Source organism: Pezoporus occidentalis, unplaced genomic scaffold (genome assembly GCF_034315485.1).
Source record: "Pezoporus occidentalis ecotype Australia unplaced genomic scaffold, CSIRO_AGI_Poc_V1 ctg81, whole genome shotgun sequence".
Classification (NCBI taxonomy): domain Eukaryota; kingdom Metazoa; phylum Chordata; class Aves; order Psittaciformes; family Psittacidae; genus Pezoporus; species Pezoporus occidentalis.
The window spans coordinates 9,223,128-9,238,796 of record NW_026916170.1 but is presented as its reverse complement, the minus strand read 5'-3'; the positions used below and the strand labels follow the sequence as shown (position 1 = coordinate 9,238,796).

The following is a 15,669-nucleotide window of genomic DNA, read 5'->3' as shown; positions in this document are numbered from 1 at the left end:
TTAGAGACGTGGTTTAGTGGTAGACTTGCTAGCGTTAGGTTAATGGCTGGACTCGATCTTAAGAGACTTTTCTAAATTATACTGTATGAAAAAGATGCCCCCGAGTCTTCTCTACTCCACACTGATGAGTCCCAGCTAATCCAGCCTCTCATGACAGGTACTCCAGTCCTTTAATCACATTCATGGTCCTACACTGGGCATACTCAAGCAGGCCCAACCCTCTCTTGCACTGAACAGACAAAGCACACCAGATATGCCTCACCAGGGCCGAGTTGAGGGGAAGGATCCCTAAACTGAAAGCAAAGCTGCCTCTATCCTGTCTGTGTATACAGGATCATTCTTCTCAGGTGCAACGCCTGACATTTCTTTGGTTGAACTTTACTGGGTTCCTGTAGGCCAGGAGTGCCCACACTGAAATCATCTTTCCCAGTTTCATGTCATCTGCATCCTTGCTGAGGATTCACTCTGTCCCAGTGCCCAGGTTATCAATGAAGATATTGAAGTGCATTGCCCACACTGTCTACCTCTCCTTCAGGAACTACCACTGACTGGCTTCCAGGTGGACTTGTTTGCTTATCATAACCTCCTGGGCCCACCAACTCCATTTCCAATCAACCCCACTGTGGATTTCTGGAACCTGTACTGCACCACTTTGTGCATGAAGATGTTACTGGAAACAGTGTCAAAAGCCCTGCTAAAGTCTAGTAAACAGCAACTACTAATCTTCCCTCCTCCATGACATCAACATCTGGTGGTCAAAAAACTATCAGGTGGGTCAGGCATGATCACCCCTTCATAAATCCAGATCCACTACACCCAAACACTTTCAAGACAAACACAGGTTTGGAAACAATTTCCAAGATTAGTAATAATGGTGACCTTAGTAAATAAAGTAATAAGGTACTAAAGTTTGTGACTAAAGTAACACAAAATACATAGGGTCTTTCAGATAACACTAGCAACAAACACTTTCTAAGACAGCTCATTATGGAATAAAAAATCTCTGCCCAAGTCTCCACAGTTAATGTAAAGAGAACAGACCTACACAGCCACTTTTCCATAGCCTTTCCTATACAAGAACAAAAATTCAAATGCAGGGTACAAAACCAACACATCATTAAACACTAAGCAAGAATTCAAACAAAAGCAACTGCATGGACAGTGAACAGGAATGGCTGTGCTTCAACTTCTGCAGGCAGTGTTAAGCGCACGTGTAAGTAAAAGCAAAGACAATTCCAGAGATGCAGGCTCAGTAACAAAAATCACTTTTTCCTACTTCCTCCTCTGAGCTCCAATAAAGAGATTTTTTTTTTTTCAGTTCTTTCACAAAACCAGCATATGATTCTTATATCACCTTTAAGGGAAAACTGTACATAAAAACCTCAAAATTTTAGCAACTATAAGCCTATCGGCTCCACCCACTTCCATAATGGCAAAAAATACATTAAACAAGTTATTCCTTAACCTTTCCTCTATTTAACTTCTTGTATTACGACAATCAAAAATTTATTGTACATCTAAAAGCAGAAAGTGTGTACCCCATGTTTTGTGAGTATGAAGTTTTCTGTAAACTCAGCCCCAATAGTTAAGATGTGACATCCCATTACAATTAACAACTTTTTAAATGCCTGTCTGCTGGAATGATGCACAACAGTCTATCAGAAATCCTGACAATTCCAGTAACTCTGATAGAGGACAAAGAATACCCAGAACATGTCTAGTCTCACAAAGTAAGTGGCTGGCATTCTCTAAGACACATTGCTGTTTACTAATCACAAGGAAGTTTAGTGAAAAGAGCTTTTAACTTTTCTTCTCTCCCCAATTGCTACTTGACCCTGTAAGACTTTTAAAGGTTTTTCCATTTCACGCAACTTCTCTGTTCGTTAATACAAAAGCAAACATTTGGTTCTCTAGAGGCAGATATGTGAAGTGTTTGTCGCACTGTTCTGTACCACCCACAAACAGTAGCTTTTACCTTTCAGACATCTAAGTCTCACAGACTCTTCCTGACTTGCTGCTTGGTGAAGTTCAGTTTTGCTATGGGAAGATTTAGACGTTACCACTTCATCCTCACAGATTATCAGAGCTGAGCAGCAGGCAAATAGGTAAACTAAAGGCATCTGGCAAACCAACATTCTCATATGCAAGTTCAGCATATATCGTATGACATGCAGCTTGAGCCTTAATAACAAATGTGTTTTCAATGCCTTAGGGCCACTAACTTAATTTGTCTCTCCCAATAATGTATATACTGAAGTCCACCAAATGGCATATAAAGACTGTTCAAATTTTAAACATTATCACCTTTTGAAATATTTGTAGTTCTGCCAGCAACAAAAAAAAACACAAAAAAATAAACAAACAAACAAAAAAACTGTAAAAAAAGAAAATGTACTTGGTAACAGAATTTCAGCACGCCCAAATACCACCAGCTTTCCTGTGCATTTTCATCACCTGGTACCTGACTATCTTCAAGTTTATTAAGCAGCAGTGATTACTACCTGTCATACGTACTTCTCTTTCCAAGGGTTCTGCTATTGCAACGACACAGAGATGTGTACACAAATTTGGAAATACTGATGTGTCAAAAGCAGTATTTATTTCTTGCAGGAATTTGTTCCACAGCCTCAAACTAGACCCTCATGGAAAACATCTCCCATATTCTTAACCCTCCCCTTTGCTGGTGACAATTTCTTCAAGTCTGAGCAAGCAGTCACAGAGTACCTGACATCACACTGGAGAACCAGATAATTATATTTTCAGAGTTCCATTCATAAAGCATTTCAATCTTCAAAACAGGAAATCAACCAAAACAGGGAATGAGTTCACAGCAGCCCTTACTGCTAAAAATGGAAAGCTATCAATTCCTGTATTACCCTCTCCTGACAAGCCCCATTTGTGCTCTGACGCACAGCAGGCTAGCTCCTGGGCCAGGCCTGTCAGAACTAGACTGTGGAGACCTGCAGGGCTCAGCTCAAAACAACCCAGCCAAGAGCATAGGCTGAGACCACACCACTCACAGAGGCTGCTAAGAGCACAATTAAAACAGACCCATTCTCCTGAACTGCAGCTGCAAACTCACCTTTAGCCAAGGTTTATAACAGTTGCAGGCTTTACTTGAGTAATACCAGAGACATTTACTTGAGTCTTGTTTAATCTTTATGTGGTCTTCACATACACACCATAGTCAGAGTCAGCAAATTTCAGTAACATATCATAAATCAATATAGTAAAGAAGAGATAAGCACATCAAACACGTTATCTGTGTAATCAGATGTTTCAGCACGTCAGACAATCCAATACTTGACAGAACCAGTCAAACTGAGCTACAAGGCTCAGATGCCATTCCACCCACAACACATTCAAATATACTTAATGTGTTTTTACTAACTGCAGCCAGCTCCAGTCATAGAAATATAATTTGCCTCCTCAAAACAAAGCCCTAGCACCTCTAGTACATTAGGCAACAGCCACACACTCAAAGTTTTTCTGATGAGTTTTTCATTTATAATCTTCAAAACTGTCAAGTATTTAGAATTGGTTTAAACTTTTCTCCTTCATACACAAGATTGACTTACTCATAGAAAAACTTTGCAGGGACACCAAGCTTCCAATGCCAGTCACCTGCTTTCTCCGGTCCACACATGCAGGATGAACCACGACTCAACAGCTAGAACTGCTGACTACCTGTTTATGAAACCAAACCAGAACCAATTAGATTGTCTTCACTGCAGCAGGATACAGCTCACCATACACAAGCAGCTGAACTCATGTAGAGAGCTCACAGGTAGCAATTCAGGTAGAGGCTTCAGAGATGGTAAAGAGGAAGAGCCAGCACAGCACCCCTCCCTCATCATTTAGTTCTCCTAAATACTACTGCTGGTGGGAGGCTGTCTCCTTAAGATAGGTTTTTAACTAGTTCTTAAAGTAAGGCAATTCAACTACACAGCTCCAAAGGGATGCAGAACAAAAAAACCTTGTCAACTCTTTCCCCCTGCAAAGTTTAGATCAGCACAGCCAAGAACAACCATGTAAAATTACAGTCCTGCTCTATGAAGAGCATAAAGATGTCCAATCAAAACCAAAGACAAGAATGAAAATATTAGCTTAACTGCATGCAATTCAAATGTTTAACAATTTGATAGCCTAAGTAAAAACATCAATATGGAAAGAACATTTCTTTCTTGCAGAGCAACCCAGAACACCTTATAATCGAGATTTTGAGAACACGAGTAATTTACATCTTTGCACCCCTGCTTTACCTTACAGCACTTTGTCTGCTTGAAGCTAAACCAAAAGTCAGATACAGGATTGCCAGCAGAGTTAATGACACTTTCTTACCCTTTAATGAATGCTTCAGGCAAGACATTTTATGTATTTTCAATTAACTTGTAAAGCAGTTAGTCCTTGAAAAAGACTCCAAAAGAAAAAAAAAAAAATAGATCTGTAAATCAAGTTTGTTTCCAATAAGGGTAGTTATGCAGCAAAACACTAATCAAAGTATAGTTCAAGTCAAACCCAGTACACATGATACCAGCTAAATTCTTCTTTCACACATTAATAAAAAAATAATTTATGATCTACATCCAGCAACATTTAGACCCAAGCACTGTAGCCATTTTTTATTTACATGTATTCCTGCTGATGACAGGCTTGATTTTCTCATCAATATTTCCCCTACATGCAGGGTCAGAATTGAGCAGCGGATCCTGCAGACAGGAACAAAGCCACTGACAGAGGGCCTAAAGAGGTTCAGACCACAAAAGGTATTCCCTCTTCCATCTCCTATGTTTCATATGTTTATAAAAGCATTCATTTGAAGACACAGGTATGTGCACACACACATCCACTTCTTTTTCTCAGAAGCCCAAGCATTGCCTTACCTGTCCTACAGCCCTAGCATTCTCACTGCATGCTAACTCACACGAGAGTCCACTAAGAACTTCAGTAACTGTTTCAGCTCAGGTAATCAATATTCTCTGCTCCACCATCTCACTCATCTGAGCCCAAGCCTCAAAATGTTGTCACCACAGCAGTCTGTGCAGCTTTACTACAAACTGTGCTGCTATTGAAGGGACATGGCATACACAAAGTAAGCTAGTGGGAATGACCTACCAGAATTTACATCATTCTGCAACACAAGCACTTGCTAGCTGATGTTGCACAAGTATTAGCATGTGACAAAACCCCATCTTCCCAACTCGGAGCTGGGTCCTTCAGGTCCTCTCATTGACATTCAAAGGCAACCTCTTTATTTTCAGAAGATCAGAAGACTGAGGATAAAGACAAGCTACACACAACAGAGCACATAAAGAAACAAACAGATCCCAAGAGAATATTAACATCTCAGAAACACTATCCCATCCTTTATGGTCAAGTTCAATCTTGATGCTGGACAGTAACAGTGAAGTCTTTCTTCCCTTCAAGATTAGGAGACTATTGAATAGCTACAGTGTTAAACACGAATGCTAAGAATATTCAAGTTATTTCATCAACCATTTGAAACAACTTTCATATAAGCAGATTCCTAAGAAAAAGACATGATAATCATATACAGTTATTGCAAAATGCACTGCAGTGAAACACAAACTACTTAACAAACTTGCCTTCATAAAGTCTTACCTTCCTAAAAGCTGGCAAGTTTAACAACTATATTAATACCTACCAAAAATACGTATTTTTCAAAAACTGAGGACACAAGTAATGCTTTGAGAAACAGGGAATGCCCATTTACCAAGAAGTTAAAAAATTCTGCATTCTCCAGAACACAAAGATGAAAACAGCTTCAGCTGAGCCATAGATAACATGTTATGCTCAGGAACCAGGGGATCCAAAACAACATCTCATTTTACTCAGTATCATTTTATGGCATTACAGACCACTTCGAAATTTTATTGACCATGTAACTTACAGTAAAAACCTCAACTAGTTGATGATCTGCGATTCAGCATTAAACTTCAACTCCTCTACACAATCTACAGATGTACATTCACCGATTTTCCCCTCTATAGACAATTCCTTATGTTCTTTGGGTAATAAGTACTACATAAAAGACAAAATGCCACATGGAAAGTGTAAGTCAACTTCAGAGCTGCCATGGGTGGAAGAAACTTCTTCACATCTCACTGAAGATGTCTACTGTGCTAAAACAAACTTAAGGGTAAAAGGCTTTTTCCCTCCTTTGACTTACACAGCAAGACTTCTACAGTTGGTCCATCTCCCCACCCCCAATTAGCACGTGCACCTTGACAGGAGAAAGACCTAAACACTTCAAAACATTTCAGAAGTAAAAGAAAAGGGAACAGAAAAACTAATAAGCACAATACTTACAATCATTGTCACAGTCTCTATGTAATTAATGACATAGGGTTTATAACATAGAGCAGCTAACATAACTGCAGTTTATTTTCAGTACACATACTCTTTTCTCTGGCAATCCTGACTCTTCTGCAGAAGCCAGTTACTGATGTAATCCTTGAACCCATGATAATTCAGAGAACTAAACGGGCAAAGAGGGGGCTGGATGGTATCTATGAAAATTGCTTCTACACTGGTTTAGTTTTCCAATTCTGTTCATGCTAGATGAGTCATGGATAAGGTACAAGGAAAAAGGAAGGACTATCTTGTTCATCATCAGGTCACCATTTCAGTGGCTATTAAAAAATTAAATCTCACTGTAAAAATGGAAACTGCAAGCCTTTCACCATGAAACACAGTAGAATATCCTAAAGCATGCTGCTTGGTAACAACTCCACTAATACCTTCCCCCTCTCTTGTTCCCAGCTCTCCTAAAAGGAAAAGCAGCAAGGCCAGGAACGGCACAGCACTCAGCAAAGCCCCGGGAGTCAGAATCCCCTCTCTTAAACCAAGCCATCGGCAGATTTTATCCGTAGAGGGGATGAACCACCCCCTTCTCTTCAAAAAGGGAAATAAAGAGAAATGGGGTCGACGCATAAGGTCAGACCCCTGGCCGCACTCGGGCTCCGGGAAGGACCTGCGCCAGCGAAGGGCAGCCCCGGCTGGCGGCCTTGCTCGGCACACACCTACCCCTTTGGCTCCCATCGCGGCTTCCCCTCACCCCACGCCCCCCTTGAACCTTTTCACCCATCTTAGCTGTCGAGAAACCTTGCTCCATCCGTTTCTGGCTCGAACATGCCCCCTACAGATAACTACGGAGTAAAGCTCTGAAATAGCCGATGGCTCATCCAATGCCGAATCTCATCGCTGATCACTTCCTTCACGCTTCTGCGACGAGGTTAGAGAAATACCCGAATGACAGACACTCTTGCGCTGCACCCGCACCTCCCTCTGCGGGAAGCACCGGCCCGTTTCAACGCCCCGTCCTGAAGGGCGCTGCCAGGGCTGCACTACCTGGAGGGCCGAGCCAAGGCGGGCTGCTTTTCGGGGACCCCCGGCCCGGCCACTCGGAAATGGCCAGGCCTTCTCCCTCCCCGCGGGCCCACAGCGCGGCACCTCCACCAGCCCGCTCACTCTGCCGCCGCCGGGAAAAGCCCGCCCTGACGACTCCGCAGCTGCGATCAGCCGGGGCAGGGGCACCTGCACGGCAGCCTGACCCCAGGCCGGGCTGCCCCCAGCGAGGGGCTGCGGCACGGCGGACACGGGGCAGGAGGCCGCAGCGGGCCGCACGCCTGCCCAGGGCGGGTGCGGCGGCATGGCGGCCTCTGAGAGCCCGGGGGGGCACCTGCCCGCCGGCGGAAGAGGACACTGAGGGGACACGCAGAGCACACAGCTGGGCAGCGGCGCCAGAGGAAGGCCCAGGGGAGGGGGCGCCCGCACGGGGCCTGGCGGGCGGGCAGGCAGCCATGCAGCCACGCCGCTTCCTCGGCGGTGGCGAGGTAGGACACACCGCCGAGAGACCGGCGGGTAAAAGACACATGCCCCCCCACTCCCTGCCCGCTCTCCCTGCTCCACGGCCGCGGCGGTTACCTGTGGCGCCGAGCAGGAAGTCCAGGGTGCTGTGCTGCGCTGCTGCCATAGTGAGGTACAGCCCTGTGCCATGCCTGGAGGAGGCGGCAGCGGCGGCAACGCGGGCAGTGCGGCGGAGGAGCCTATATGTGCGTGGGGGCTGCAGCCGCGCCGCACGGGGGTGGGCGCAAGCCGCGCGGGGCGGGGACCCAGCCCGAGGGGCGGGGCAATGGCTGCGGGGGTGGCGGGGCAGGGGGCGGAGGGGCAGTGGCCGTTGGAGGCCTCGCTGTCCAGCGGGAGGGAGGTGAAGGGAGGCAGGAGCTAGAGCCTGTGCGTGGGGCTGTTGGGGTGTTTGGTACCGCTGTTCGGTGCTGGCCTGGTGCGGTGGGTTCCGGAGAGCCGCCGCTGCGGTACTTAAGTTTCCCTCCCCCTCCGCGATGGATGCGGTGGTCAGTACCCGCGCCGCAAACTCCCGCCTCCGGCCCCCGCCATGGGGCTGGTCTGTACGTCCGCAAAACACGCTGAGAGCCCAAGCGTTTGTTAAGAGTCAGCGCACACCCGCGCTCTCCGAGTGAAATCCCGCCCCAGCGCTGAGGGCACGGGTCGCCTTCCCGCAACAATGGTGGCCTCGGCCCAGAGCTGCTCCTCGGGACCCGGTGCCCTTGCTGGGCAGGGCGAGTGCTCTGCTCCCGCGGCAGCAGAGCGACCAGAGAATCACCAGAGAATCTTCAAAGCCTTTTGTTTGAAGTCATTTTCATCTTGTGTAAGGGATAACTGTAAGGCATCGTGCGGAAGCCACGAGTGACTTAAGCCACGTGTCGTTACAAACCCAGAAAAACACCATCTAAAAGTAGTTAATGATAGGACTGATGTTTAACTTCAGCGGTTGCTACACGTTTTGCCAGCTCTTGATTTGTTTAATTACTTCGCAGGGTTGAGATCACATTTTCACAATACTATGGCATGAGTGATTTCATGTGATCCCACACTTAAGAGGCTTACAAGCAACCATTGTACAATGTGCTACCATGATTATTTCTGTAGGTTGCGATAATGTTTCTCAGTGCAAGCTTGCAATACTAGTTTTGGGCAGTACAGTTCCACACATGCATCCTGAGCAAAGCAAACACGTTCACTGGAGATGTGCATCAAAAGTGGCACAAACGTCTGCAGGTCTGTAATAACTACATTTTCATCATCTGGTGTTCATTTGCACAGCCGATCCATGAGAAGCTCCTTTTTTTTATGATTAATTACCTAAAATATAGGGCTTTGCAGATTCTCATGAACATCTTTGATCTGATCCTGGGTGTTGCAGGGATTGCATGATCCTGTTTGGGTGGATTTGTTGTACTTCTGCTTTTTCTTAGTGCCGTGTTATTGGTTGGTTCTTTGTTTTTTTTTTTTTGTTTTTGGGGTGTTGTTTTTTTTTTTTTAACCAAAATCAATGCTTCATTGCTGCTCTCTTTGATCTCTGCTGTTTTGTTTTATTTCAGACACACAGCTGCCACAAGATAGCCAGGAAAATCCCTGTATTTTATGATCTCTTACATCTCTCACCTTTGCTTGTGGCAGCTGCAGTTGTTTTAGTTACCTCATTACATAAAGCAATTTAATGGATTGTTTTTTGCCATCTTAAACTTCAATGGCAGCGAGGAACTAACCAATGCTTTTTGTACAGTTCAGCCTATTACATTATTTTTCCATTGTGGAATAGTTGGAAGAAGGTAATAGTGATGTTGCCACCTAAGTACCTTCTTATGTATTTGTTCATATGTGCCAGATGCCTAAATTATGCCCTTACATACACATGAGAAGCTTTGCTGGGTTTACAGGGAAAAAGAAGAACACCAATTTGTCATGCACACCTTTTCTTGGCATTAATTTTGCTACTTAAGGCTGACCATTCTGAACTGACACTTGAAGAGGGGTGGAGCATCATCTTTTTAATTAAATTTGCTAAAGGAAAAAAGAGAACAGTTGTCTTACCATGTCCTTTTTTATATGGATGGGGATTTTATGGATTAGAAGTGGACTTCAACTGAAAAGCTGAAAAGGCTAATGAATTATTTCATAGAACAGTGTGAAATATTTCTTAAACTTTGACTTAAAGGATAGTAACTAGCCATAAATGGCTTTCATAGCTGTTCATCAGGTCAGGTGGAGCTGGGAAGGCTGGCAAAATAGCATGAACATAATCTAAAAAGGAATATGGGTGGAGGAGGTTCACCTCAGTAATATCTCGGTAGAGCTGTAGGAAAACATTCAACAAGGAAGAAGTTTGCAATATCAACATAAAGGAGTGAAAGGGGACAGTAAATTCCATACAGTCTTATGGATCAGCATAATAACAAAGCCTGCAGAATTTAAGCCTCTGTGTGAAGGATCCATCGCTGAGGAAGAACCTAACAGACCTTCTCTTCCGCTTCTTTGGCACGACTACCCTGTGCATGCTACTTAACTAGGTCATGCCTAGGATATTTTTGGGACTCTTCCTGTTAGAAAATTACACTGAATGGAATTTAAAGAAGAGCAATTAAAATAATTAAAGAGATGGAGGGATTAATTTACGAGATGAGATCAAAAGATCTGGAATATTAAAACATCTTTCACAAATGCTGTGGAGTTTGGATGACATCATATTGTTAAGATTAGCACAGGCTATATGGAAAGAGTTTATTAGCGTAAGATTACATGCATATTTTGAAACCAGTAGAGTCTGCAACAGTGGGTGCAACAGGGAAAAAGGGTTGAGACACCAATGTTTGCAGAGTTGTGGAAAGTTCTGGGCTGAAAAGTGAGGGCAGAGGCCCTACCCTCTACAGGTAGATTGGACAGATTAGATAAAAGAGACAGGCTGACAGGAACAACCTTGCATTGGAAAATAGTTGGGACAAAGGCCTTGCGTGGTGTGCAGTAACTCACAGTAGAGGTGCGTTTCAGCCTGCATCACCTCTGTTCTCCATGTAATACTACTGTGAGCTGAAGTACCAAGTGTATCAAGTCTCAAGGTTTTTTAAACAGTGCAATAGCACTTCTAACCGTAGCCGCCCTATTCATCTTCCCTGGCTACATCCGCCTGTGTTCATTGGTCTGGAAATATTTCACCTAGAGCTGCCACAATACAAAGGTCACTTCAGGAATTAAAGTTAAACCCAATGTTTTTTTTCACAGACAGCTAAGAAGTAGCCTTTAACAAAAAGATTTTTTCCTCGTGTTTATTACCTGTTCAGAAGTTCATTAACTTCGGGTCTTTCTGGGGCCTACCTGGGATGCACTAGGATTGCTTGACTTTAGCAGACTTTTTTCCTCCTGAATGGCTAAACAAGTTTCTGAAGTAATGACACATTTGAGACAAGAGTTCGCAAAGGTTGTGTTAGCACTTGTTCGGGGATACCTGTGTATCTCATGGCTTTGTCACTAATGAATAATGTGGTCATTCACAATGTTAATTAAAACCTTGAAATCAAATATACCTATGTCAAATACACATACACAGAGAGGTTCTCTACCCACATCTGATTCTCTATATTCAGATTATTGTGAAACATAATCAATTTGTGCTAAGTGGAGGCATTTATACAGTACAGCTAAATAAGCAGCATAACATGTGCAAACATGTAACCCCACGCTAAAGTGACTGCTAGAAGATAGTACCAAAATGGTAAAAGCAGGAGCTGCAGACAAAAGAGGACCAAAGCATGGTGCAAAAAAGTACCTGGAGGAAATTATTTGAAGCAAGTGGTACCACAATTATGACCAAAGGTGAAGTTCACCATTTTGCAAAACAGTGTTATTATACAATACAGATTAATGTTTTCTAGAGGTTAATATCTGTTTAATACAGGTAAGAAAAACTGAAACTCAGTATTCAAACGAATTTACTTCTTTCATTCTTATTTCTAATTTTATGTCTGAGCATGTTACTGTTTACTAAAACAAATACAATTTATCTCCCCCTTCTTGGATGCTCACAATCAAGTATGTAGGCTTGCTGGGGCATTGCTCTGGAAAATTAAAAAAAAAAACAGATAGCAAACTCTCTCTCAAATTAAATTTAGGCACTGTGGTGTCAAAATCTTGTTGGAAACCATGAAAAAATCTCAAACTTTGAAAACAAGCCTATTGCATTGAATAAGGAAGCACATTCAATTACACTGCAAGATGACTAAAGATTTCTTTTTTTTTTTTTGAAGTTCTGCAAAAAGGGACCCTGGAGAGTCGAATTATATCATAGGATGTAAGACTTCTCACAGAACAAGTGAACAATTTCAGGAAGTTTTAGCAAACTCAGATAAGAGTTAATTGCTTAAATAAGTGCTACCATAAATTACAGCAGCTATTACACTCTCTGCTTTCTGGGAGCCCTCTGCTGGCGTTCAGCCAGAGTGCTGCTTTTGAACCCTTACGATGGGATTTCCTTTGATCCAAATAGACTTCAACTTGTCCCTTTTGGGCAGACCAAAATTTTTTTACCAAAATTATTTACCAGAGAAGTGAATAATACGGTGGCCTGAGGTCGAGTGAGTCCAGCAGCCCCAGGATCCTGGTCATCCTGCATACCTTGTTCAGGGACAACCGTTACCATTAGCACTTTCACTAATCAGGTTTGAAGCTTGAAAGAAATCAGCAGGTTATTTTGATAACATTGAGAAGTAGCCAAGGAAAGCACTGACAGACCACTCCTTATCTTTGTCTCCCCACCAGCACCCTCTAAGCTTAGGCTGGCGTGATACATCTAACCTGTACATTGTGTGGGATTTGGGGATTGGTTAGGGGCTATTTTCCCTAATTGCTAAAATGCCACAGGCCTGACGAAGTTTCATTCTATGTTTCTTTATAGATGTTTGACTATACAACAGAATTTCCCAGAATCCCAATTAATATTTCCTCTTCCCCAAACCAAATATAAGGAAAGGTTAGATGAACAGAGCTTTTCCACCCCAACCACAGTTCTGCCTGTGAACCCATCACATGATGCAGCAAAACAGGGCCAAGCTTCGCCTTAACATCTCTGTCATCTCAGAACAATTACATCCTATAACCAGTCCCTTCTGGTGTTTGAAAATAGCCCTAAGAGACTTTTTTTATAACTTCTATCATATGACTTCCCCCACTCTTTCTTCATCCCCAGTCATCATCTGATCTCATGGGCAGCTTATCAGGTGATTCCAGTCTGACATCAGATGATCATTATCTTGGATAGCAACCAAAGGGCTTGCCTGGTTTGTCCACCTTTTTTATCGTGCTTATCACGTAGCCTGGATATACCTCTTCAGACATCAGTAGGGCCTGCTAGTACTAGTCTTCCTTTATGAGCTAAGCTATAGGTTACATTTGATACTGCATCAGCTTGTTGGAATATCATAACCACTCCTAAGTGGTGACTTACTTACAGACCCAGCTACAGGACAGGACCTGTAGTTCACGATGAAAAGAACATAACAGAAAAAAATTGGATTCTGATGCCTTGTTTCTTTGCATACAAAGCAGAAAGATGGCAACCTCAGATGAGGTCTGCGGTCATAGTCAGGGGGTGGCTATGTGCTATATGGTTGGGACTTTAGGATAGCCCTCTCATCACTTCCATCAGCAATAGAACAAAGTCATTTTGCTATTACCATAATCTAGGTTTTTTGTCTGTTCTGCCATCTGTTTCCTAATAATTACAATCATAACTCTAGTAATGCACATCTTTTCCCAATCCAATCAAATGACAACATTTTTCCTATCGATCAATCATTTCCAATGTTACGCAAATGACTTCAGGAAGAGCTTAGCCCCTGGGTATTAAAAAAAATACACTAAACAGGTAAATCCCTTGTGGTTTTCATCACAGCATTCTGTATCAAGTGGACAGCATTCTCCTTTCTTTGGATCAATATTAGCAGTTACAGTTGTAAAAATTACTGTAAAAATTAGACCAATTAAATCTCTAAAACAAAAAACCCACCCCAAAGTGGTCAGGGAGAGAGGATTTCTTTTTATACATTTTTAAATTCTACAAATTATGGGAAAATATACATGGGTTGATAATTTTTAACCCTAGTGTGACGTAGCATGAAGGAAATGCTATTCTTTGCAATTAAACTGTTTTTAGGGAGGGAGGGAGGGAAGTCCTGTACAAGGAGAATGGATGGTAAATTGATTAAAACTAGAATTATTAATTCATCCAGGCAGCATTAGGAGGCCGTAAAATAGATGACCAAAAGAGAGACAGTGTAAAAAAGGTGGTGGAAAAGATGTTTTACCTGAAGTAGAGACAAGTGACACTTACCTTACTTTGTATACATGTTCTACAATACTGTTTTTCATACTGTTGTTCCTTTTAGTTATCTTTTCTAATTCTTTTTTGAGTTATGATGCTTCAATGTATGCTCTGTGAGAAATGCTGGTAAATGATAATGCGATGATTTTTTTCTTTTATCATATCTGTATTTATGCACTAGATTCAGGGCTTGTTATGTGAAATGCTGTTGGCATCAAAGTCAAAGACAGACTTACTGCTGACTTCAAGGGAGCCAGAATTCTGTCTGGTCTGCTGCAGACCAGATTTGACTAATACTCTTTTTGTTACATGGTCATTTGACTTTCCAGGCAGACTTGTATGTAGCTGCATTCAAAATATAAAACCAAGGAAAATGAACAAAATGCTTATATACATGCCGATAAATCATACTAGCTACAATTAAGTCATAAATATGCTGTTGAACTGTATAAAGGGTATTAGTTTATGTTCACTAGATCAGCTTTTCTGTTACAAGATGAGATACTACCATGTTGTCTGTCATGAGTGAACTTTCTGGTTGCAAGTGCAATACAAATTCCAAGTAAAAAGATGGTCTCTTCCTCAAAGGGATTTCCAAATTAAATAAAGGTGCCAGTCTAAAAGGCCAAAATGTCAGTGCAGAACAGCTGTTCCACATCAGCTTTTGTGTGAGTCCTGTGCATGAAGCTTGTCTCATCTAATTTCAGTTGTCGACAATCCAGAGGCCTATATTTGATCTGGTTGTCTTGACTGCATTCACAACCAGCAGAGAGCCATTTTTAAGATGCTATTGATCTCACCCTGCAGTAGATGTCTAAAACAGATCAGATAAAATGTGTTCTGCTTCTATCTGTTGACTATGAACTATACAGGTGAATTCCACATCAATGGAGTGCTTTGCACATATTAAATTAATTTCCTTCTAGTCAGAGATACTCTCAACATGAAGAGTTGCCATGTGGGCAGCTGGAACCATGATTACTTTTAAAAAGTTTTCTCCTTGGCAGAAACTTTTGCACTAACTTCTCCATTCGTTTTCTATTGTAAATAAGAAAGAACATGTGCTTAAGAAAGAGAGATGAGTTTTCCAAGGGGAAAAACAATACAGTAACATAATACTGATCAACCCAGCAGGCCATGATTTCATTTTATTGGCTGCCAGACCATTTTTGAGTTTATTAAAGGCATCACAGAAAAAAAGTTGGAAGGACTATGTGGTTATTCACAGGCAGTTACCCTAGAAGCTGTCAGGTAACATCTAATTATACATCTGTGGTTTTAAATGCAAGATAATTAAATATAGATGTAGGGTCAAGAATGGAATGCAAAGTGATTGATCTATAGCTCACCTACATACTTTCACAATTAGAGCTATAATGAATGGACCAAACTTGGATAAACAGACAAAAATATAGTTAATGCTTCAAAGCTTATATAAGAATACTAACCATATTAATAATGTAAAATATTACTGT

At 42.2% G+C, this 15,669-nt stretch overlaps 1 protein-coding gene across 2 annotated transcripts in view; it reads right to left on the bottom strand.

Moving 5' to 3' along the window:
- The window catches only part of SMS (spermine synthase), a 44,665-nt gene extending 36,486 nt beyond the window's left edge, over positions 1-8,179 (bottom strand). For both annotated transcript variants that reach the window (XM_062603618.1, XM_062603617.1), the window contains exon 1: positions 7,948-8,179. In XM_062603618.1, the coding sequence (XP_062459602.1) occupies positions 7,948-7,996 (49 nt within the window). In that variant the 5' untranslated portion in view covers positions 7,997-8,179. The remainder of the gene's footprint in view (positions 1-7,947) is intronic.
- Positions 8,180-15,669: the final 7,490 nt, after the last annotated feature.